The sequence below is a fragment of the Urocampus carinirostris genome, chromosome 13 (assembly GCF_059441175.1).
Source record: "Urocampus carinirostris isolate Australia breed hairy pipefish chromosome 13, RoL_Ucar_1.0, whole genome shotgun sequence".
Classification (NCBI taxonomy): domain Eukaryota; kingdom Metazoa; phylum Chordata; class Actinopteri; order Syngnathiformes; family Syngnathidae; genus Urocampus; species Urocampus carinirostris.
Window position 1 is genome coordinate 3154104 of NC_142361.1, and position 24763 is coordinate 3178866.

The 24763-nt window shown below is 40.7% G+C and overlaps 1 protein-coding gene across 2 annotated transcripts in view; it reads right to left on the bottom strand.

The window, feature by feature from the left end:
* Positions 1-24763, bottom strand: part of LOC148353498 (cytochrome P450 3A30-like) — a 54604-nt gene that overhangs the window by 15981 nt on the left and 13860 nt on the right. For both annotated transcript variants that reach the window (XM_088350779.1, XM_088350778.1), the window contains exons 5-10: positions 22003-22116; positions 19964-20049; positions 12486-12628; positions 9227-9351; positions 6439-6523; positions 4084-4244 (exon numbers count right to left, since the gene is read on the bottom strand). In XM_088350779.1, coding sequence (XP_088206905.1) covers positions 4084-4244; positions 6439-6523; positions 9227-9351; positions 12486-12628; positions 19964-20049; positions 22003-22116 — 714 coding nt within the window. The remainder of the gene's footprint in view (positions 1-4083; positions 4245-6438; positions 6524-9226; positions 9352-12485; positions 12629-19963; positions 20050-22002; positions 22117-24763) is intronic.

The following is a 24763-nucleotide window of genomic DNA, read 5'->3' on the forward strand; positions in this document are numbered from 1 at the left end:
TACTATACCAATTTATTACATCATAACAAAAGTAATATCAAAGGTATTTGGGATATATTAAATAGTATAATAAAAGGAAATAATGTAAGTAATGCATATCCAAACTATTTTATTGATAAGAACAGTGAAAATTCCAATTTAAAACAAGTTAGGGAGAATTTCAATAGTTATTTTGTAAATGTTGGACCAGAGCTAGCTGCAAATATCCCAGAGTGCAGTAGCAAGCAATTTGAGTCACTGATAAAAATGACCTCCAAGACCATGTGAATTTCCCTGCGGGGATGAATAAAGTATCTATCTATCTATCATGTTTTTATCTGGAGTTACGGAATCAGAAATCTTAGACGTGGTTAACAACTGTAAAAACAAAACGTCTATGGATTGTTTTGACATCGATATGGTACTAGTTAAGCAAATTATAAATAGCATTGTGAAACATTATCATTACACTATCATTTCTAACAGGCACATTTCCAAATCAAATGAAAATAGCAAAAGTTATACCAATATACAAAAATGGAAACAAGCACATTTTTACAAACTATAGACCTGTATCTCTTCTTCCTCAGTTCTCTAAAATATTAGAGAGACTTTACAATAATAGACTAGAACAATTTGTAGATAAACATAAATTGATTAATGAAAGTCAATATGGTTTTAGAGCAAACAGATCAGCAACAATGGCTATTATTGATGCAGTAGAAGAAATTACCCATAGTATAGAACAGAAAAGATACGCAGTCGGGGTATTTATTGACTTAAAAAAAGCATTTGATACTATTAATCATAATATACTATTAAAAAAACTGGAAAGATATGGCATCAGGGGAGTGGCTTTGCAATGGATTCAAAGTTATTTGACGGGGAGGAAGCAATATGTAAAAATGGGAGAATTGTCATCAGAATACTTGGACATCTGTTGTGGAGTACCACAGGGTTCTATCCTGGGACCAAAGTTATTTAATTTATATATTAACGATATTTTTAATGTTTCAAAACTATTGAAAATAGTAATATTTGCAGACGACACTAACATTTTCTATTCAAATGATAACTATATTGATTTGGTAACCTGTATTAATTGTGAACTAATTAACCTAAAAGTATGGATGGATATAAATAAATTATCTTTAGATTTAAATAAAACCAAAGTAATATTCTTTGGTAATCGCAAGGCAAATCAAGATTTAGAAGTAAAAATGGATGGTGTTGCAATAGACATTGTATCAGAAATTACGTTTTTAGGGGTCATAATGGACAATAAATTAAGTTGGAAAACACACATACAAACTAAGGTATCTAAAAGTATTTCAATAATTAATAAAGCCAAATTTCTTTTAAATTATAATGCATTGCAATTATTATATTGTTCTCTAGTTCTGTCATATTTAACATGTTGTGCAGAAGTCTGGGGCAATAATTACAAAAGTTCACTACAGCCCCTTTTTATCCTTCAAAAACGTGCAATAAGAACCATACACAGGGTAGGATATCGGGATCATACCATTTTTTTATTCATGCAGTCCAAATTATTAAAATTGGATGATTTAATAAATTTTTTCACTTCACAACTGTTATTTAAGGTCAACAAAAACATAGTGCCAGAAAACATACAAAAATTATTTACTTGGAAAGGGGGAAATTATAACTTGAGGGGCTGTAGTGAATTCAAAATCCCAAAGGTGAGAACAACCAGGAAAATTATGTGTGTGTCTGTGTGTGGAGTCAAACTTAATAATTTACAAGATGAGATCAAACAATGTCCAACTATCCATGTGTTCAAATTTAAATACAAAAAAGCATTACTGGCGAAATACAGGGATGAAGAAAATGGGATATGAGGGAGATTGGAAATGCTGCGTTTAAAACTATGGTTAACTTGTTGTTATTGTTGCTATTATTATATCAGAACTGTTATTATAAATATTATGTTTATTTTTATTATTGTTATTATCATTGGTGCCGCAGTGACATTTGGTAACTAGGCGCATCATAACGTTGAGGAATGGGTATTACAAAGATGAGTGTATAAATTATGTGAATATTGTAATTATTATAATTATTGATATCTGACCTATGTAATAAGTATATCCATGACATTTTGTTATATTAGACATAATAGGAAAGGAGGATTTGTAAAATGTAACACAGATCCTCTGTAAATCACATACAAAATAAAAATAAAAATAAGTAAAACAAAAGGGAAAAGATCAGCAGTCTCTAAGATGGAATGTACTCTGTTGGAGCAATTAATATTATAAAGTTGAGTCCAAATTTGGCTCATTTTTCTGATTTTTATACATTCAGTACTTTCTTTTTTTACTTTTGTATTGAACTCAATTATTACCCAACACCTATGAATACCTCTCCGTTTTGTAAACAAGTGTATTGAAGCTGCGCGTGGATTGTTAAAGCAGAATGGCAGAATTCAAGTCAGTTATAGCAGCCCAGTGTCACAAAAATATACTCTATCATAGATAGGAACATCTCAAAATTGCACTAAGTATATGCTAGCAGCAAGATAGCGACTTTATTTTAGTCATCAGAGTCAATAAGAACAAAAAAAACATTCTTTTGATCGGCGATAGAATTCTATTGGAAAAAAAGGGCCTTAAAAGTGCTTGAACAGTGCTCGGATTTGGCCATGAAAAAGGTGTACAAACCCGGTTTTGATTTTGCAGAAAATAACACCTGCTCTTGAAAAGACTTTTTTACACGGTACAGATGAAGCAGGGGTGCATAGATGTGTGATGGAAATGTTTTTAAAAAAGTGCATTTTTTGGTGATTCCCACTACTGAAGGGGACCTTGAACTCTGGGAGTGATTCTTTGCCGCTTTTATTTCGAACCACACTCAAAACAAGCCAATCATTTTCTTAAACTGTCTTGTGGTACATCCACTTTGCAGGACATTAAACATCATCAACATACACCTTGTCTCGCGGTTCATGGACTATTTAACTAAAATACTCAGCCCACGCTTCAGGGATTAGAGGGGAGTGTTTAGTTATGGTAAACCCACTACTTCTTCCAAGTAAACATTGGCAACTGAACAAAAGTTATTCGTAAAACAATAAGAAGTGAGTTTCACTCAGTAGCAGAAATCACAGTCTAAAGTCGGAAAACTGGTCAAGTAGACAGACATATGCTACTGTACTTCAAAAATTTTTTCACAGCAAAAGTAAACAGGTCAACAATAAAATACACAATAAAGTATGTTTTAACACTGCAGTGTAAATCTAACAATCGGAAACAATGAGAGAGTCCATACTTCTTCTATCATGTATCCAGTCAATTATACTATTCAACGCCCTCTCAAACCAATGTTTGTATCTGAGGAGCAGAAGCTCCGCAAACCTCACATCAGATAGCCGAAAGACACTCGAACCAAGGGATAACAACAAACCAGTGGTCAAAAAAACGTTTGCCTTTCAGGGTCAAATACCTGCCTGACAATACAGGCATTGCTACCTTTATAAACCACCAAATGAACGTGCGCCACCCAACGGACAAATCAAGAATACCAATGAATGACACGAGTACATTGTGGCTCTTGGGGCGTTATTCTCAGACATAGAAGGATGAAAAATAAACAGAGTAGACCTCCTATGGAGTTTCTTCAATTTATGTAAAGTAACGCACCGCTTGTAATTGTCAATAACAGTAACGGCGGAAAAAATGATTAGCTAGATTACCCAGGTACTGAAAAAAATAACGCGTTACGTAAAACCATTATTTATAACGACGTTATCCGGGGCACTGCACATCACTAGGAACCGGCGCGCTCCATACTGTGAACTGAGTTTGATTCCTGTTGCATACAAAGTTATGCAATCGTTCAAAACACATATCTATATCTCAAGCGACTTGATAGTAAGGAATCAGTGCTGTAAGTTCAATCCCCATATCGACTGATACATACATGTTAACGTATTTTCCAATTTCGTCTGCATATAAGGCACGCCAGGTTATAAGGCGCATGTTCAAATGATTGTTTTTTTTGTGTGCAGCTTATAATGCTGAAAATAAAGTATACTAAAGTTTTCAGTTAATACATTTCAAAGCATTCATTGGTGTACTTTACATGTTTTGGAACGTTTGCGTCAATCTCAGCTTGCAGGGTCTTCATGACTTCGGGGTGGGTGACAATGTTGTACAGGATGTACGTGAGAGTAGTGGCGGTGGTGTCATAACCACCAAAGATGAAAATGAACGCCTGCGACAGAATCTCCCTTTCCGTCAAACCTGCCAACAAAGAATCAGAGAAAAGCCGTTCAGCTGTCAACAACCCAAACTTTCAATATATGGCACTATCTACCATAACTATGTGTTAATACAATGTAACAATGAAATGAAATGAAATGATCTGCATTTATATAGCGCTTTTCAAGTCAATGACTTCCCAAAGCGCTTTACAATGTGCTCCACATTTCCCAATAGCGGCCTTGCAGCCATCTAAGGCGCTAACCTGCTTATTGGGGGTATTAGGGGTTCAGTGTCTTACCCAAGGACACTCGACATGTAACACGGACGAGCCGGGATTCGAACTGGGATCCCTTGATCCCAAGACAAGCGCTCTACCTCCTGAGCCACAGCCGCCCCAACAGTTTGAAATGACAAACAAAACAAAAAACGTACTTCAATCTTTCAAGATTATATTCAAGTAGAGACGGGAACTGAACAGAAACACATTGTAAGACAACATTAACTGAAAATATGAACTGTTATAAATATATACAAAAAAACGTTTTTGAGTCTTGCTCTCTCAGATGTCCATATATTGCCAACTATTTTTCCCCATGACCAGACATTTTATGGGGAAGATAGTGACGCAATTACTTGAGAAAGTGATCCACATCATGGATGACCCATCAGTACCCCAATTCACTGCCCCTTGGACAATCAAAACTAATAAAGTAATGCTCAAAGGATTCAAGTGTTTTTATGGGGTTTGTTTGTTTGTTTGGACCCCTTAACCATTAGGGTCGTAGTGGCACCATTTTGTGTGGTGTGTCTTGGGCAAGTACAGCCTGGTGGGGCCCAGCCACCTCCAGGCCAACATATGTGTCCAACCAGTCACAGAACAAAAAATACTTAACAAAATGCCTTACTCATTCTGACTTTCTGTGTCTTTTCTTGCCTGTGATTGGTCCATTGCCAAATGTGGATGCCTGTGAGATACTATTGTAGGAAGTTGCTGCCACCTTGTAGGTATTTTGGAGAACTGTTTTGATTTTTTTTTTTAATATCGCTGCAAAGCCCTCTACTATTCTTCGTGGAACTGTTTGAATGTTCTCTTTAGCCAAACGGTCTCTAATTAAACAGTGCTTGTAAAACAAGGGTGCCAGCACCCCATGGTAATAAGAGGGTTAAACCCCCACAGTCGTTAATAGGTTATGCATGTTTGAAAATTATGTTTTCATTTTTTTGTTAATTATACCAAATAATGAGATATTACGTTGACAAATTCTAATGAAACTACAACGAAACTGCAGCTTTAAATACGGTGAGGCTTACTCCTTTCTTTTTTTTTTCTCATGGCGGCACCGAGGAAAAAGGCAAGCTACTGTTCTCCACAACACATGTGCTCTTACTACAAAACGCCGTGGTGAAGTCTGGAAACATTTATGAGGCCCTCTATTAAAAATGCCACTCTTCTCCTCCCTTTAGCATTGGCATCATTGCCGGGTGGCTGGAGTTTCCTTTAGTCTTTGAGGAAAGATGACAAATAAATGCAATTCAGTCCATCACCACAGCAACCACCAATGACAACAGCGCTTAAAACAACGTCTTGTTTTGCACTCTGGCACTATTCCACGGTATGGTTGCCCTGGCGCTGTTGTCTCGAAATATAGGGCTAATGGTTTACGCAACGCAGCTCTCATTCGCGTTTTCTTTCCAGTGCGCTATAAATTTACCTTTCAAGATTTTCCTTATTATTATTATTGGCCGAAACAGACTGATTACAACATGAATTGTCAAAAGAAGCAGGAATGCTTTCAGGCATATTTTTTTTATCATCAGGTGTTTTGGAGTAAATATTTTACACGGTTGAGTTTTCCAAATGTTTGCAGATAATTGTATCATCAGCTGACTATCAGAGCACGCTATTGGTGAGCTAAGCAAGCTTTATAGTTTTTAGGTACCGTGTTTCAGATTGATTGGGATGTTTTTGTGATGATTATATTTTAAAATGGTCCTTATAACTTGAATTCCAAGAATTTAAGCTTTCCAATGAGATGTGGCAAGACGTCTTTCGGTGACTGGTGACACAATGAAGACTTGTATTTGCTTCAACCGGCCATAACGATAAGGAGTTAACATGTCGTTGTTTATTGTGACACTAAAAAAGATTTTAAAATGAATGCACCACATGCAAAAACACTCATCTACTGTCAGGGTTAAAATTATTTAAAGACAACTGTAAAAAATGCCATACCTTTACTTGGCTGCTCATGTTCGTTCTTGGGATCCAACTCTGGTATTTCATGCTGGATCAGGACTTGCAGGAAGTCTGCGTGATTCTGCATAAACACAATATAGAGATCATTACGAGGGCCATGTTTTGAAATCATTTTGTATGACATGATTTATCAGTCAGGGCAGAAGTCATTAATGCCAACCGTCATTTCATATAGTTTTTATGTTTTCATTACAAAGTACTTCAAGAAAATAACTAAGTGAAAGTTTTATATTAAGCTTACACTGTTGTAAACAAACAAAAGAGTCTGGTAAAAATTGGAAAGTCACCATAATTACAGTGTCTTGAAAAGGTATTTGCTCCCTTGCAGGTTTCTCTTAGGTTCAGGATGCAATTACAATTTCACAAATAGGTTTAATTTTTTTTTGTCTTAATAGTCAAGTCAAGTCGTGTTTTTTTTTTGGTATAGCCCTTTATCACAAGTAGTCTCAAAGGGCTGCACAGACCACAGATAATTGCAAAGTGCAGACTACACCATCCCCTGATCTAAAACCTACAAGAGGACAAGGAAAAACTCAAAATCTCAACATGAGGCAAATAAAGAAACCTTCAGAAGGAATCAACATTTCAAAACTGCATTTTGTATTTCTTTAGTTGTCTCTGCGTGATGTTAAAATTGTTTTGATGCTCTGAAACCTTAGAGAGTGATAAATATGCAAAAAAAAAACTCAGAATTTTGGAAGGGGGAAAATACTGTAAAACAATTTTAATAGTCATGTTTTTAATTAAAAACATAATGATGTAGTAATTTATTTTGCAAGATGAGGATGAGAAACCTAAAACTTGCCAATGTCTAAAGCAGGGGTCTCCAACCTTTTTCAAACTACTTTTTGTCAGGGAGGACCAGAACAGAGCAGGAGACCCCAGAGCGTTCGTTACAAGTCTTTTATTTGGGGAAGCGTACAGGGTTAGCGGGAGACGCGATGACCGTCGAACGTCAGCAGCAACGCCGTGAAGACAACTTCGGGACACGTAGCCAATCGTAGCGTGGGACGGAAGCAGGTCGAGTTTACCGGGACTGGAGAGAAGATCGTAGCGTGGAACGGAAGCAGGTCGGATCGGAGGCAGGCAGAATCAGGTAAACAAGTCAAAAAGACACAGGAAAATCAGGCGAGTCAAACGGGGTAAAAAGTAATCCTCCGACAAAGAGTTCTCCGCGTAACGCGTTTAAAAAGGGAGCATTAACCAATCAGGAAGCACATTCCAGCGCGCCACATGATTACCCCAGGTGGCTCCACTTGGGTAATCATGACAGAACCCCCCCCTCAAGGAACGGCTCCAGAAGTTCCCCAGGAAAAAAAAAAAAATAAACCCCCGGCACGTCACAGGGTAACACAGGAAAATCAGGAGAGTCAACTCAGAAGAGTCGGACTCAGGGGGGTCGGATTCAGAAGAGTCGGACTCAGGGCGGGCATGTTCAGAAGAGTCGGACTCAGGGCGGGCATGTTCAGAAGACTCGTACTCAGGGCGGACATGTTCAGAAGACTCGTACTCAGGGCGGGCAGGTTCAGAAGAGTCGGACTCAGGGCGGGCAGGTTCAGAAGAGTCGGACTCAGGGCGGGCAGGTTCAGAAGAGTCGGACTCAGGGCGGGCAGATTCAGAAGAGTCGGACTCAGGGCGGGCAGGCAGCGGAGTCGGAGTCGAACAGGCAGGCATGGGAGTCGAACAGGCAGGCATGGGAGTCGAACAGGCAGGCATGGGAGTCGAACAGGCAGGCATGGGAGTCGAACAGGCAGGCATGGGAGTCGAACAGGCAGGCATGGGAGTCGAACAGGCAGGCATGGGAGTCGAACAGGCAGGCATGGGAGTCATTGCGCAGTCATACGGCCGGAGGTGCCTTAGCCCATTTTGCCACGTCGGAAAGGACTTGTCGAACTGCACATTCTGAAGGGGAATTGCGCTGCTGATTCAGGCTTTCATAGTGGTCAGGGGGCAAATGTACGAACGCGGGGTCCATTCTGGTCGGAGGTTTCGGTCAGGGAGGACCAGATCAGAGCAGGAGACCCCAGAGCGTTCGTTACAAGTCTTTTATTTGGGGAAGCGTACAGGGTTAGCGGGAGACGCGATGACCGTCGAACGTCAGCAGCAACGCCGTGAAGACAACTTCGGGACACGTAGCCAATCGTAGCGTGGGACGGAAGCAGGTCGAGTTTACCGGGACTGGAGAGAAGATCGTAGCGTGGAACGGAAGCAGGTCGGATCGGAGGCAGGCAGAATCAGGTAAACAAGTCAAAAAGACACAGGAAAATCGGGCGAGTCAAACGGGGTAAAAAGTAATCCTCCAACAAAGAGTTCTCCGCGTAACGCGTTTAAAAAGGGAGCATTAACCAATCAGGAAGCACATTCCAGCGCGCCACATGATTACCCCAGGTGGCTCCACTTGGGTAATCATGACACTTTTTTCGATTACTTAGCGCAAAGGGCACCCAGTTTGATATGCATTTTTTAAAATAGAAACTTAGCTAGATGGTTTTCTATTTAGCTAAAAAGTAGCGTGATAGTTTGCTAGAGAGGTAAACAGGTAATAAACTAAAAGGGAGTTATATAGCTAGCTAAAAGATTGAATAGCCACATAGAAAGCTAGACTAAAAGCTTGATAGCTAGCTAGGAATTTAGCTTGTTACCTAGCAAAAAAAGATACAAAGTTAGCAGGATAGCATGCAAACCTAGCTAGTTCACGTGCCAAATAGCTAAAAATAAAAAATAATGTAAAAAAGCAGGAATGTGTGACTGTTGCAAAATTTACCAGCTGCTCTGTGCGATGCTCGTCTTTAAACTTCTTAATGATGTTGAAGAAAAAATCTGTGCTGGCTTTTGGCATTAAGTCCAGCTTCAACAGTTGGTACAGCTTGTCAAGACCCGGAAAAACAACTGCAAAGATAAATAAAACATGTGTTCATACATAAAACCATATTAGGAAATCTCAATATTAAAACTGCCTCCATGTATTGTCTCTATCTATCTCATTGTACTGCAGGTATTTTAAACTCAGTTTGACTCTGGGGCCAGATCCAAACTTTCCTTTCTCAGGCGGACCAGAAAAGTAAAATATTCAGCCTTCATCCGGGATCCTTTTGAAAACACATTTATTCACAAACAATTTTAAGTGGATGTGTTAAATGGTTTATTTCAAAAGTTGACCGAATGCAGTTTTACACCTGAACCAACTCACTGCGCTATACAAACTTGACTTTGCGCTCTAGCGGCCTCAGAGAGCATCTGGTTTGCAATTATTCAAAAAAAAAATTACTTTTGACAGAAATCACCTAGCGCAGGGGCCGTGAAGCTTTTTCACCCAAAGAGCCATAAAAGCAAAAATATTTATATTTTTTGGGGAGAGAGCCACGCAATATATTTTAAGACAAAATCCAGCAAAACCGCCAAACCCGCTCTCTAGACAAAATCAAATTTTTCAGCTTACAGTGGAACCTCGGTTTTCGAACGCCTCTCAGTTCGAACAAATCGGTTCTCGACCAAAAATTTCGAGAAATTCTTGCTTCGCTTTTCGTTCAAAAATCGGAGTTCGAACACCGGTACGCTAGGGGCGATGCTGAGCGGCATACGAGTGTAGATTGCCCCCACCCCTCGTGAAGAACTGTTGTCACGGCAACGCGCACTCCTTTCCTGCCTTCGTTTCAAGCGGTGCAGAAAGTGTTTTAACCCCTAATTATGCCTCGAAAAAAAGGTTGGTGCAAGCAGCAAAGTTGCTCCAGGTGAAAAAAAGAAGAGTAGTGCGTAAAACTATTGCATTTAAGAAAGAAATAATAGTGTAGTGGGTTTTACATAATTCACTCATGGAACCATTGTTCAGTTAGCGAGTTTCTATGGGGACTCTTTAAGGTATGGGAATTCAGTCTGAGTTAAGTTCCATTTTTCACTCGCCACCCGCCACTCTCGTGTTTGTTTTTTAAGTTTCGACTGCAAGTTAAAATGTCATTAAAGCAGCTTTCGTTGGCACCTTTGTTTGACACTCCGCCTACGACTCCCGTCTCTGCCCGCTACAATAGCAAAATAAGAAGGTGTGCGAGTTTCCCTTCTTTCGAGGGAATAGACCACCGACAGGTAAGAAATCCTATTCATAATTCTTTTCTTTATCCTTTAACCGCTCACCACTTGTTGTGGAGACCCAGGTGCTAAATGACGTGTAAACGACCTGATTTTTTTATTTTTACACGTTCATGTTAGCGTAATCTTTCGTACGGAAGATTACGCTAACGTGAACGTACGATTAGCCTGGGTTAGCTTTACGTTAAATATTCAAGATAAACATTCAAGGTCTTGGAACGGATTAAAACAATTTTACATTACATTTAATGGGAAAAAACGGCTTCGGTGATCGTACAAGTCGGTTTTCGTACAAAGAAATGGAACGGATTATGGTCGAGAACCGAGGTTCCACTGTATTTTATTTCACTGTGTGACGTCAGATGATTTGATAAAATGTATGAAATAAGAATGCCAGAGCCTGTGTTCCCTATCACCAAATATACCATATTTAATATCGTTCAGCCTCATTTTGACCTTCATTTTTTTCATTAATTTAAAACAAGGTGCAAGCAGAGATCTTTTATAAAAATCTCCCAAAAAATTGCAAACAAGGATACTGGCGAACTTACGTTCAGTGCTACGTACATAGCTCCGCCCACCCCTACCGCTTACCCAATCAAATTGCTCTGTGTGCTTGGCTGGTGTTTTTGGTGTTTACAGTTTGTTATGTGGGTTTTCATCCTAAAGTGTCGAAACAGTGAACATACATTGCTTAATGAGGATTCCTTAGCGACATACAGTCAAAACATGGTCTGTTGGTGTGACACCTTGACTGTAAACTGTAGTGAAAACTGTGCCCTTATATACTGAACCAGACCACTTATATTGCCAGTGCTACATAGCCTCATGTACCAATCTCAGCTTTGCATGACCAGAATTAGAATCTAAATTCTATTAAATCATCCAACAGGCCGGATCAGGCCAGCAGACCATTGTTTCAAATGGATGTTTTACTGTATTAAAAGTTTCACATCTGTTAAAAGCCAATTACATTTGTGAAGTTCTAGCACAGTCCAGTAGCGTGTTAAATAATGTTTTATTTTGATTTATGACCGTTTGGCCCCCTATTGTGGTTAAAGGGACACTGTGTAATATTTGACCAGTAGATATTGCTGTGCTGTCAATTTTACTCTTTCGATTTTCCATTTTCATGTGCCAATGATCCTGCCAAAAAGGGAACGCGGATGACGCTCCAATGGCACACACCGCTCAGTGATAATGTGGCATTATGGCTAATGTAGTTCTTATGTTATTAAGCACATAACATCACGTAGAGAGAGGGTTCGGATAGTCACTTTGTATTGTTTTACTGTTGACCTCTGTTATTACCAAAATAATTGAAGAGCAGTTAGCTATTTATACTTGACCAGCGGTTCAGGCTGTGAGAGTGAAAATGCTTGAAGCACAGTAGAATATGTCTACTGAACAGTTGTCTAACTACAAATAGTGATTGAATCTATGGGGTGAAACTCACCCTTATATGGTTTTACATTTGACTTTTATCGTGAACAAAATATTTGAAGTACAGTAGGCTATGTATACTTGACCAGTTGTCTCAGGTTGTGAGAGTTAGTTATTATACTCACTTTATAATTTTATTTTACTGCTGTTATTATTATTTTATTATATTGTTTAAAGTATCTCGCTATCTATCTATCTATCTACTGTTTATTTTTGTTGCACTTCAAGGGTAGAATAAATCTGTTGCTGGTAACGTGCAATAAATATTCCAAGGTTCTATAACACAACTATTTGTTTGTCTTTTCTATTCAACTGACTTAAATACTGCTCAGAAAATGTCCAAGTTACTTTCCCTGGTAACTAGTTACTTTGACGATAGAGTAATTCATTTACGTACTCAATTACATTTTGGAAGACGTAGTGAGTAACTATAACTAATTACGTTTTGAAAGAATATAAATTGCCATAAATTGTGTAGCATGTTGTATTCTACCTACGCATTAATATTATGGGCCAAAATTTGAAGTTCAAAATGTTCTTTAGGTGAAGAACGAGGGGGTCGTCCGGCCGGTTGATGGAGTCTGTGTCCACACTAAAGGAGGCGCTGGTTACCACATCCAAACTGTACGGACCGAAGAATCTGAAATAAAAATAAAAGTTGTAAGATAACAACCAGGGAAAAATACGAATATGAATATGAAGTTGTAAAGTTACTATTCGCTTTTATACATCAATTAGGTCGAAAAAGTTTGACTTTTCAAATTGTGGTTAAAAAAAGGGGGCTCCAGGGTCCCCCCTAAGACAGGTTAGGGGCCCGCTGACTTGTTCTGAAAATAGCTTATCAGTACTGCGCCATTGTGATTTTCTGGTCGAATGATTTTTTATAGGTTGACCGAGTCTATTTAACCCTATTTTTAATAATTGACCAGGTAATAACATATTAATAACATGATAAATTGTTATTTTAGAAATTCAAATAGATACATTTCAGTTCATGGGCTTCATGGACAAAAAAAAATCTAATTAAGTATTGATCATTATTTTTAGGCAATTAATTAAGAGAGTCGAATGAGAATCTATTCGTGTGTTAAAAAATGAATATATTCATCTTTTTATTAATTTATTTTACAGAAAGGAAACAAACTAAATTCCAAAAGGGTTTTACAAGGCGAATGAGTTTTTTGTTTTAGCTAGCTATCTAAACTTTTTTAGCTTTGTAGCTAGCTATCTTCTTACATTTTTTAGCTATTTCGCAAGCTATTGAAAGGATATCTAACTAACATTTTATCCTATTTTTCCAGTTATCACACTAAATTTTGACCCCTTTCCAAGCTAGCTAACTAGCTTTTTTTTAGCTTTCTATCCGCCTATTTAGTTTGCTTTTTACTCTAGTAGCAGGTTAACAGTATTTTTTTTTTTTTTTACCCCTTTACTTTTCTAGCTAACTATCGGGCTACTATTTCAAGCCATCTAGCTAAGTTGCTATTTTAGAAATGTATGTCAAATTGGGTGCCCTTTCCGCTAATTAGTAACAAAGGGTAGCTCAGCACTTGAAACAGTTTGGAGACCCCTGTGGTAAAGGCTATTCTAGAAAAAAAGTTCAAATTATCAGAATAGGCCATGGAATGTTTTGAATAATCTAAAGCAGGGTGAGTCAACCTAATTTCCACAGAGGACCACTTTAGCGTAATAACTGTACTAAAAAGGCTTGATGTAACCAAATGTAATTGAATGGTATGTAAAAGAAATGAACTATTCCTTGGTGTAAATTAGCTCTGAATATATAACCGATTCAAGTCAAAAACATTACAGTTCCATGAAGAAAAATGTAACTACACACACACTACAGTTCAAAAGTTTGGGGTCACCCAGACAATTTTGTGTTTTCCATGAAAAAAGTCACACTTTCATTTATCAAATGAGTTGACGAATGTCTGTCTTATTTTGCCGATATTAATGTCTTCCTTTTGCCAGCAAGTCTCAAATATGGCTGTTTCTCTGCAACTCTGCCTTGAAGGCAGGCATCTCGGAGTCGCTTCTTCACTGTAGATGTTGATACTGGTGTTTTGCCGGTAATGTTTAACAATATTGCTAGTTGAGGACCTGTAAGGTGTTTATTTCTCAAACTATAGACTCTAATGTACTTGTCCTCTTCCTTGGTTGTGCAGCGGGGCGCCACCTACTTTACTTGTTACTCTGATAAGAGCATGTTTGTGCTGTTCTCTTAAGGGATTAGTACACCCCGTTTTAAGAGATCTTTGGTTTCTTGGCAATTTCTTGCACGGAATACTCTTCGTTTAGTAGAACTAGTATAGAATGTCAAGTTTTACATGAAAGTTCTCTTTTTCTGGCCATTTTGAGAGCTTAATTGCACTTACAAACGTGATACTCCAGATACTGGACTAGCTCAAAGGGAGGTCAATATTACAGCTTTTTTAACCAGCTCAACTGTTTTAACCTCAGCTAACATAATTGCACAAGGCTTTTCTAATAATCCATTAGCCTTCTGACGAAATTAGCGAACACAATGTACTATTAGAACACTGAAGTGCTGGTTGCAGGAAATGGGCCTCTCAACTCCTATTTCATTAAGAAAAAAAACGACATTTGCAGCTAAAATAGACATTTACCAAATTGACATTATGTGGGGTGTATTTCTGCTTCGTTTAATGTCATTTTAATTTATCCCAAAAAATAATACTTTTTCTTCAGAAATAAGGACATGTCTTAACGATCGCAAAATTTTGAAGAGTAGTGTACATATGTTATGAACTAAACATGGTAAAATAAAGTATTTTTGGACAGGGTTTGGGATATTTTTCAAATCCACTAATTGCCATTTACAAGTAAAGTGTATCACTGATTGTATTTATCATAGTTAACAGGCATTGTAAAACATGTAGTTGTGGGTCAAAGCACTTGATACAATGTTTTTAGCTGTCATATAAAACACAGGTGTCAAACAAGTGGCCCGCGGGCCGATTTAGGCCCGCCAAGGATTTTAATCCGGCCCGTGAGTGTCACAATCACCCGGATCGGGAACACCTGTGCTCAGGATTTGCCGCCAACAGCCAGGACAGCTGATTGGCGCACCCTGTCCATTTAAATCCTCAGCTTCCGGAAACAAGCTGTCTGATAGTACTATGCTACCTGTTGCCATCTGCTCAGAAAGCCCGTACCTCAGAATCTTTGCCTGCCTCCTGTTTTCTTCTGCTTGATCTCCGTTGCTAACCCGTTTCCGAATTTGCCTACGACCTGCCCTGCCCGTCTGACTCCTGATCACTCTTCCGAACACGACGACGCCCTTCTTCTCCAGCCCGACCAACAACACGACGATTACGCCTGTCCACGACCATTCCCGCCAAGCCTTCACCCACCTGTCAAGCCTCATCAATCCGTCAAACAACGGATCGAAGAATCACGCCTTGTCATTCCTTCCTTCCAATAAAAACCAAGAAACGAGTGCAAGTGATCTCAGTTTTCCTTCCGTCCCACCTGACAGAACTATCAGACCAAATCATGAGATCAGCGCGCGTTTCTCCGAAGGAAGAACCAAGCAACTCGGAGCCTCGTTCCGCTCTGCAGCGGCTACAATGGGCCGAGAGCGCCGTACAAAAATCCGCAAGTGACGTCGCCACACTATTACAACAAGTCCAACAGCAACAAGGTCTTTTACAACAGCAACAACATCTATTACTGAAAAACCAACAACAAGTAGCGAGCCTGTCAGAGCAACTGTCAAAATTACTGACGTCACCATTTCCGCAACCTGTCAATCCGTCTCCGAGCCCACAAACACCCTCGCGGATCATTCCATTGCCTACCTCGCACGTCTCCGAAGCAGCAGAACCGCGTGTGGGCGCACCCGAAAAGTTTTGCGGTGACTCTACCCAAGTTCGTGCCTTCCTCGTAAACTGTCGACTCATTTTCGACCTGCAACCCCGAAACTTCATGTCCGAAGCAGCCAAGGTAGCGTTCGTCATTAACCACATGACTGGGAGAGCCCGGCTTTGGGGAACTGCTGAGTTCGAGCGAGGATCGGTGGCATGTTCCTCGTTCGCCCTATTCTCCCAGGAAATTCTGGAAGTATTTGACACTGGGTCAGCCTTGTCTGACGCATCGCGCTCCCTTCTGAACATACGTCAAGAAAAACGTTCGGTCGCTGATTACTCCATAGACTTCAGAACACTCGCTAGCCAGAGAAGTTGAAATGAGGAAGCGTTAGTGGACGCTTATCTCCACAGTTTAGCCGACTATTTAAAGGACAAGTTGGTGTCCCATACCCCGCCTTCTACCCTTGACGAAGCCATCGCACTGACGGCGCGAATTGACCGTCGGGTCCAAGCACGACGACAGGAAAGGGGAAGAACAACACGAATCCCGATGAACTCGCCCAAAGAGCCAAGTGGGTTCCAAACGCCCCGATCCCCGATGACAGTCCCCCACGAAGCAATGGAGGTTAATCGGGCAGCGTTATCGGCCGAAGAGTGCCGGCGGCGGGTTTCTGAGGGACTCTGTCTTTATTGCGGTGGCAAGGGGCATCGAATTTAAACGTGTCCGTTAAAAGGGGGAGCTCGTCGGACAACGGAGGCGTCCGATTGAGTTCAGCCCTTATCCTGTCCTCCAAAACCTCAAGGTGCATCTATTGATTGCCGGTTCCCCGCAGAGACTTTCCGCGCTAGTGGATTCCGGGGCCGAAGCTAACATTTTGGACCTCTCCCTCGCCCGCAAACTCAAAATTCCTTTGAATCCCCTCGCTACTCCTATCATCGCCTGAGCACTAGATGGCCGTCTTCTGGGCACAGTTACCCAGGTTACTGAACTAATGGAGATGAGACTTTCTGGCAATCATAGGGAGCAAATCCGGTTCCACCTGCTCCCATCCCCCAGCCAGCAACTCGTTTTGGGCCATCCATGGCTGGTACGGCACAACCCTCACTTTGATTGGCGTTCGGGAAACATGATGGAATGGGGCGTCGAGTGCCATCAATCTTGTCTACGTTATGCTTCCAAGTCTCCTCCTGACCTGTCCAAGGCCTGCTATCACCACCTACGGGAGGTCTTCAGCAAAGCCAAGGCCACTTCCCTTCCTCCACATCGCCCCTATGACTGTGCTATCGACCTTCTGCCTGGCTCTACTCCCCCGCGGTGTCGTCTTTATTCCCTTTCTGCACCCGAAAGACATTCCATGGAGGAATATATCTCGGAGGCCTTGGCAGCCGGAATAATACGGCCGTCCTCTTCCCCGGCTGGAGCTGGTGGTTTTTTGTCGGCAAGAAAGACGGTTCCTTACGACCGTGCATTGACTACCGGGGCCTTAATGACATAACAGTTAAGAATCGCTACCCTTTACCACTGCTTGCCTCCGCCTTTGAACTGCTGCAAGGGGCCACGGTGTTCACTAAATTGGACCTCAGAAACGCTTATCATCTGGTCCGTATCCGGGAAGGAGATGAATGGAAAACGGCCTTTAATACTCCCACGGGGCACTACGAATATTTAGTCATATTTAGTCAACTCCCCCGCCGTCTTCCAGTCCCTTATCAACGACGTGCTGCGTGATGTACTCAACAAGCTTGTGTTTGTCTACTTGGATGACATTCTGATTTTCTCTAAATCACTGGAGGAACACACGCAGCACGTCCAACTTGTCCTTCGACGACTCCTAGAGAACTCCCTCTTAGTTAAGGCTGAGAAGTGTGAGTTCCACGCCCAAACAGTGTAATTCCTGGGGTATATCATCGCGGAGGGGAGATTACAGATGGATCCTGCAAAGGTGTCGGCAGTCACCTCCTGGCCAGTCCCCATGGATCGCAAGAAGCTCCAGCAGTTCTTGGGTTTCGCCAATTTTTACCGACGATTTATTCGGAACTATAGCACGGTAGCGGGTCCGTTGACGGTTCTCACTAGCCCCAAGGAAACATTCAGATGGTCTCCTGCAGCCGACAAAGCATTCACCACTCTCAAGGCTCGATTTTCGACGGCGCCCATCCTCCAAGTACCTGACCCGGGGCGTCAGTTAGTCGTTGAAGTGGATGCCTCGGACGTAGGAGTTGGGGCTGTCCTCTCTCAAAGGTTGGCCAAGGATCAAAAGATGCACCCCTGTGCATTCTTTTTACGACGCTTATCCCCCACCGAACGCAATTATGCCGTGGGGGATCGTGAGCTGCTAGCCATAAAATTTGCACGGGAGGAATGGCGCCACTGGCTGGAAGGGGTGCCAGTTCCGTTCCTGGTTTGGACTGATCACAAAAATCTTGAGTATATCCGATCTGCTAAACGTTTGAACCCGAGACAATCCCGCTGGTCACTCTTCTTCACCCGTTTCAACTTCACCCTTTCCTACCGCCCCGGGTCCCGTAATGTCAAGCCAGATGCCCTCTCTCGCCAGTTCCAAAAGGAGGACGATCGTTCCCAGGGTCCGACAGCCATCCTTCCTGATTCCCGGGTACTGGCCACACTCACCTGGGATATCAAGGACCGCGTCAGGGAGGCCCTCCAAGACCAAGCAGGCCCCAGTACTTGCCCAGTGGGGCGGCTATTCGTCCCGGAAGCTCTACGGTCGGAGGTCCTTCAATGGGGGCACGACTTTCGTCTCTCCTGTCACCCGGGTGCTACCCGCACCAGCAACTTCCTGGCCCGACATTTCTGGAGGCCCTCATTGGCAAAGGACGTCCAGGAGTATGTCGGGGCTTTCCAAACCTGTGCCTGGCAGAAGGCTTCGAATCGGCCCCCTGCCGGATTGCTTCAACCTTTTCCAGTCCCCCGACCTGCCCTGCCCGTCTGACTCCTGATCACTCTTCCGAACACGACGACGCCTTCTTCTCCAGCCCCGACCAACAACACGACGATTACGCCTGTCCACGACCATTCCCGCCAAGCCTTCACCCACCTGTCAAGCCTCGTCAATCCGTCAAACAACGGATCGAAGAATCACGCCTCGTCATTCCTTCCTTCCAATAAAAACCAAGAAACGAGTGCAGTTTTCCTTCGGTCCCGCCTGACAGCGAGACACTCGCTAAGCAACTATATCAGGGGTGGCGAACAAGTTTGACACAAAGAGTCGAAGTTTTTAACTGTGAGAGTCAAAGAGCCACACACCACGCACTTGAGACTGTCTTTTTACCTGGCTTGGGATATCGCGGTAGTGCATGGTAAACAGAGTGATTTGCCATTCCGTTCAACAAAAAAGTAAGCATCTTCCCATTCTTCCTGAAATGTCCTGTGTTCAACTTCATAATTCTGTTTCGCTTTGCATTTTGCCATTTTGACCATGAGGGCAACAGTCTGCACGCTAATGAAATGTTTACCTAATTTCCCGGCATTATACGTAACCTACGCAGATGATTGGCAGTCAGTTATGTGTCCGGAGCAGCATAAAAACAACAAATCTGCCAAATTAATTTCAAAATTGTATTTATTATTTGTTATTAACTCTGATGGATTCAAGTGTGTTTTAAGAGGGGAAAAAACTAAACATGAAACAAGGCAAAGAGCCACAGTATATAGAAAATATGATGAGGCAAAGAGCCGCATTCTTATTGGCCCGATATTATATTTATATTTGAAAACAGCCACAGTCTCTTGCCAAATTAGAAAGACGCAATTGTTTTGGATTTTGGTGGAAAAATACTTGAATTTCCACTTGTCCTGTGGTCCTCACAGTCAACTTTCCCTTTTTATTTACAGTTGCCATGTTGGAAATGTGGTGGGCTAAAATTCACACAGAATGCCCTGGGCAAAGTAAACTTTTTTTTAAAAATGTTTTTATTTCATACCGTGGTCAAAATTACTGGTGGGCCACGAATGATCAATTTTATGACAAAGGCCGTGGGCCAGTAAAAATTAGATCACGGGCTGGACTTTGGACATGCCTGTGTTCAATAAAGACGTGCATTTATGATAATAACGAGAAAACATTATCTAAAGGCAGTCAAATTTATATACGGTGAAATTATCTGCCTTTGATACGCACTGTTTGATGTCCACAGATTCGTTCGAGTCCTTCGTGGCCAGGCTCTCGATCAGTCGATCCGTCGAACGAGTAACCAGGGAAAACACCTGAAAAACATTTTTTTAAGATAAAGCTTTCTTGTTAATCACAATTCAAAAAAGTATTTGCAAATTAATTCCTGCAGTTTAACATTGTTATTTTTCCCTCCACAACATTGTAGCATGAGAAACCTTTACTTTTAACTGTTGTCCATGTTGTAACATTACAGTAATCCCTCACTATATTGTGGTTTTGATATTTGTCGAATTTTCATCATCATTGTGTTCTGCCGGAGACAACACACAGCAAATGCAAACATGTGGGCAGATCGTGTTACGGGTCCCAGAATACACGAAGATTCACACCGCAATATTAATTTAAATTGGCCTAGGCCTTACCCACAGGGTTTCTGTAAAATAAGGAGATTGTGTGTTGGAATGAGGCTCTTTGAAACATTTCTTGAATCCATCCACTGATATGACTTGGGCGGAAGTAATTCACACTGTAAAGCACACCAGTGAATAGTTACCTCGCAAAGGTTCCTACCCCCATGACAACATATTGCAGCAATACTGTAAATTCCCGTCAGTTTTCCACCATGTAAATAAATAAGTAAAATGATAGAAATTGTGTTCAATACTTTTCAAAATAGTTCTCCCACTCATATTAGAGGGTAGCAAAATCGTAGAAGGCTGTGTATGTTGGGTGGTTGTGACTGTCTTTGTGAGCGACTGTGATAAGCTGGTGTATGTTGTCAGTCGAGCAGTGGGGCGGGTCGACAAGTTAATTTTGCCACTAAAACAAACTGCAAAGCACGGCGACAGCTAGTATTCCAGTGGCCTTTTAATTTGAAAAGAAATTCATCAATTAAACCCGTCTCTGGGGAAAGTCAGAAGAGCCCAACAAAATGCTGATCACCAAGGGATGCTCCGTAGATTGTTATCAGGTCGGGGATGAGACAGGAGCTGCGTCCGGAGAGAAAGCAATAGAGAGGCTCCAGGTCCGGCTTACTGCTACAGGTAGGCTTCGTGAAAACTCTCAAGAGCCACCCCTAAAGAGCCTGTATCTTACCAATTGTTAATAAGCATGTGCCTTACCCAATTTGGACCGGCCAATTAACCTGACATGCCTGTTTTTGGAATGTGGGAGGAAACTGGAGCGTCCAAGGAAACCCACGGAACTACAGGGAGAACATCCAAACTCCGCACAGGGAGGATGATAGCTGGATTTGAACCCAGGACTTCAGAACTGTGCCGCTGACAGACTAACCACTCATCTGCCCATTTTGTGATGTTGTTCCACTTTCAATCAGTTCATTGTGCAAAAAGCTAAAATTGTTTTGTAATTTACCATTTTTCTTAAAGATCGGTGAATATTTCAATTTATATTTTATGTGTTCCCGTCAAAAAATATGAAATTACTTATTACTAAATAATTTGGTGCATAATGTTTTATGTTTATTGATAATATATCATTAAAAAAATCTGAGGAGAGCCTGTCAGCTGAGCCAAAAGAGAAAAAAAAAAGACCTTTCCTCTTTGGTATGACCTGTAAGGAGCGGTGATGCTTCACATGTCAACACCATAATGGCAAGCCACCAGAGTAGCTGTATCTGCGTCATTTTGACACGCTTTACTAATTTTTTTCTTCATTCATTGATGGGTCTATAGAGTCAGACTGCTAAGGAACATGGCAATGGCAACAATTTCAAGCATTTTCAAGCACTTTATCCAAAATTCAAGCATTTTCCTGATCTTGAAATAAAACATTAAAACTAGAGCATTTTCAAGGACATCAAGCACCCGTACAAATCCTGTATATAAAGCCTTTATTTTTTGTGGCTACAGATACTTTTTTATGTTTGTTCGGTCAAATACTGCTCTTTTAACACTTTGGGTTGCCGACCCGTGTTTTAGGCCCAAAAAGTAATGCTTCTTATGTCGATTAATGACATTTCTCCCTAAAAAAATTGTCACAATTGAGAGGTGAAATTTCTTATCCGGTAAGATCAGACTCCGTACCTGCTTCAGTCTTCCACTGGTGAAGCACGGCGACACAGAGCTACGGATCCTTTTCCATCTTTCATCTTTTACAATTGTGATGGCGTCGGCGAGAGCCCCAAAACCAAGGTTGTCCTGTGGGAGAAAATGTACACTAACATTGAACACAAAAACCTTTTCAAAATCTGTGAATCCAAAATAACAACTTCAACTGTATTCAAACAGTGTTGGGAATACTTAACGCTGTTATGAATAACGGCATTATGAAATGGCATGATTTTTTTTCAGTGACGCGGTAATCTAATTACCGGTAACTATTTTTTCCGCCGTTACAAAGGCATTACGTTACTGACGGTCAAAAGCGGTACATTATTTTGAATAAATTGAGACAAGGCGTGTCGGCGCGGAGGGTGTTTACTTTCGTGAACTTCGCAAGTTAACCATAACATACATCTGTAAACATTAGGGGACGCAAGGCACATGCTCATTAACAATGTTGCATCATGGGTATTGTTTTTCTCTTGTTAATAAGCACATAACATCACATTGAGAGAGGGATTGGATAGCCACTTTATTTTTGTGAAGAAAATACTTGAAGCACAGTAGCATATGTCTACGTGACCAGAGTTAAATTTAATTTATTAAACTCACTTTGTATTGTTTACTTTTCATTGTTATTTTATTATATTGTTTATTATTCATTTTTGTTGCAAGTGTCGGATATATCTGTTTCTGCTGAGGTGCAATACATAATGCAAGGTTCTATAACACTTCTCTATTGAAACACTGCTCACAAAAATTTTAACTCTTTGACAAACAACATTCTCTTTTTAAAGTAACGGAAATAGTTACTTCCTTGGTAACTGACGGGTCTCTTATAAGCCTTGGCTTCAACCTAGCGTGTCTTTTTTTCTTTTCTGGTGTTTTTTTTTTATTTTGTGATGTTTGTTGCATCATGACTGAAAAGAAAAAAATAAATGAGAAAAATACAAAAAAAATACTTTCACTGATTACTAACTCAGGTACTTTTTGGAAGAAGTATCAAGTAACTATCATTAATTACTTTTTAAAAGGATGGTAGTTTAAAGCACCTGCCTGTGTATTATTTGTATGGTGTTGTGCAACTGAAAACAAGTGCTAAAAAGCACAAGAATAAAAAAGACAGAGACTCAAAGTGACCATAGCACGGCATTTCTTCAAATTTTTTGCCCGGCTTTCGCCAGGTTTTTGGGGTACCCGTTGCAGCAAGATGGCAGATAATTATGTCAGCTCCCTATATGTGAGCCTCATGTTATGTTAAATAAATACAAATTTCTTTACCTACGTGTATTTAAAAAAAATGCGTTTTTGTATGATAGTTTGTGTATATTTGCTTATTATTTAAATATTCTTTTTTAGATGAATGAAGTTATTTCAATTACGGAGACGCGATAAATAATACACATTGTCCCTTTAAGAGACCAAATTGCTGTGAGATTATCACAGTGTGAATACTGTTAGTAAATGCTATAATTGATCAAAATACAGTGGAAACTGTGCGGGTCAGATGTACAATAATTACTTAAACAAAAGTAGGCAGGTGCATAAATTTGGGCACTCTTGTTGTTTTATTGATTTGAATACCTTTAGCACTAATTTTTGGAACACAAAATTTGTTTGGTAAGCTCATTGACCCTTGACCTACATACACAGGTAAAGCCAAACATGAGAGAGTATTTAAATTTAAATTGCAAGTTGTTCTCCTCTTTGTATCTTCTCTGAAGAATGGCAACATGGGAGCCTCGAACAACTGTCAAATGACCTGACTCCAAGATGGCGGCACCCTGCTCGGCTGCGGCTACATCGGCTCGCCACAGTTTTTTACATTTTGGTCAAAAAACCCAGTCTTCGACTCAGTTTTTGACAGCGAACATAGTCAACTCAAAGTGCAGATTAATATACGATCGCAGGTTTTTGCTGGATATGCGATCATCCAGAAATCAAGTGCTCGTTGCTACGACCACCCTGGAGTGTTTGCCTTTGAAACGGCGGTGAGGCCCCATCTGAAGAGGAGCAATTTAGACTCGAACATTTTCAATAATTACTGTTCAGTGTCCAATACTGTATACCATTTTTAAGCATTTAAACCAAATTTTTATTTCCGAAAAAGAAGACACCTGGCCCGGCCTCGGGATACTTAAATTATACTTGAAGTTCACTCAAAGATGCCTTATCACATACAGTGCATCCGGAAAGTATTCACAGCACTTCACTTTTTCCACATTTTGTTATGTTACAGCCTCATTCCAAATTGTATTAATTTAATCTCTTATCTCAAAATTCTGCACAAAATACTCCATTAGTACAATGTGAAAACGTTTTTTTTTTTAACTTTTTTTGAATTGATTAAAAATAGAAAACTAAGAAATCACATTTACATAAGTATTCACAGCCTGTGCTTAATACTTTGTTGATCCACCTTTGGCAGCAAATACAGCCTCAAGTCTTTTTGAATATGATCCCACAAGTTTAGCACACCTATCTTTAGGCAGTTTTGCCCATTCTTCTTTGCAATAAGTCTCAAGGTCAATCAGGTTGGATGGGAGATGTTTGTGCACAGCCATTTTCAGATCTCTCCAGAGATGTTCGATCGGATTCAAGTCTGGACTCTGGCTGGGCCACTCCAGGACATTCACGGAGTGGTTCTGAAGCCAATCTTTTGAGATCTTGGCTGTGTGCTTTGGGTCGGTGTCCTGCTGAAAAATGAACCTTCGCCCCAGCCTGAGGTCAAGAGCGCTCTGGA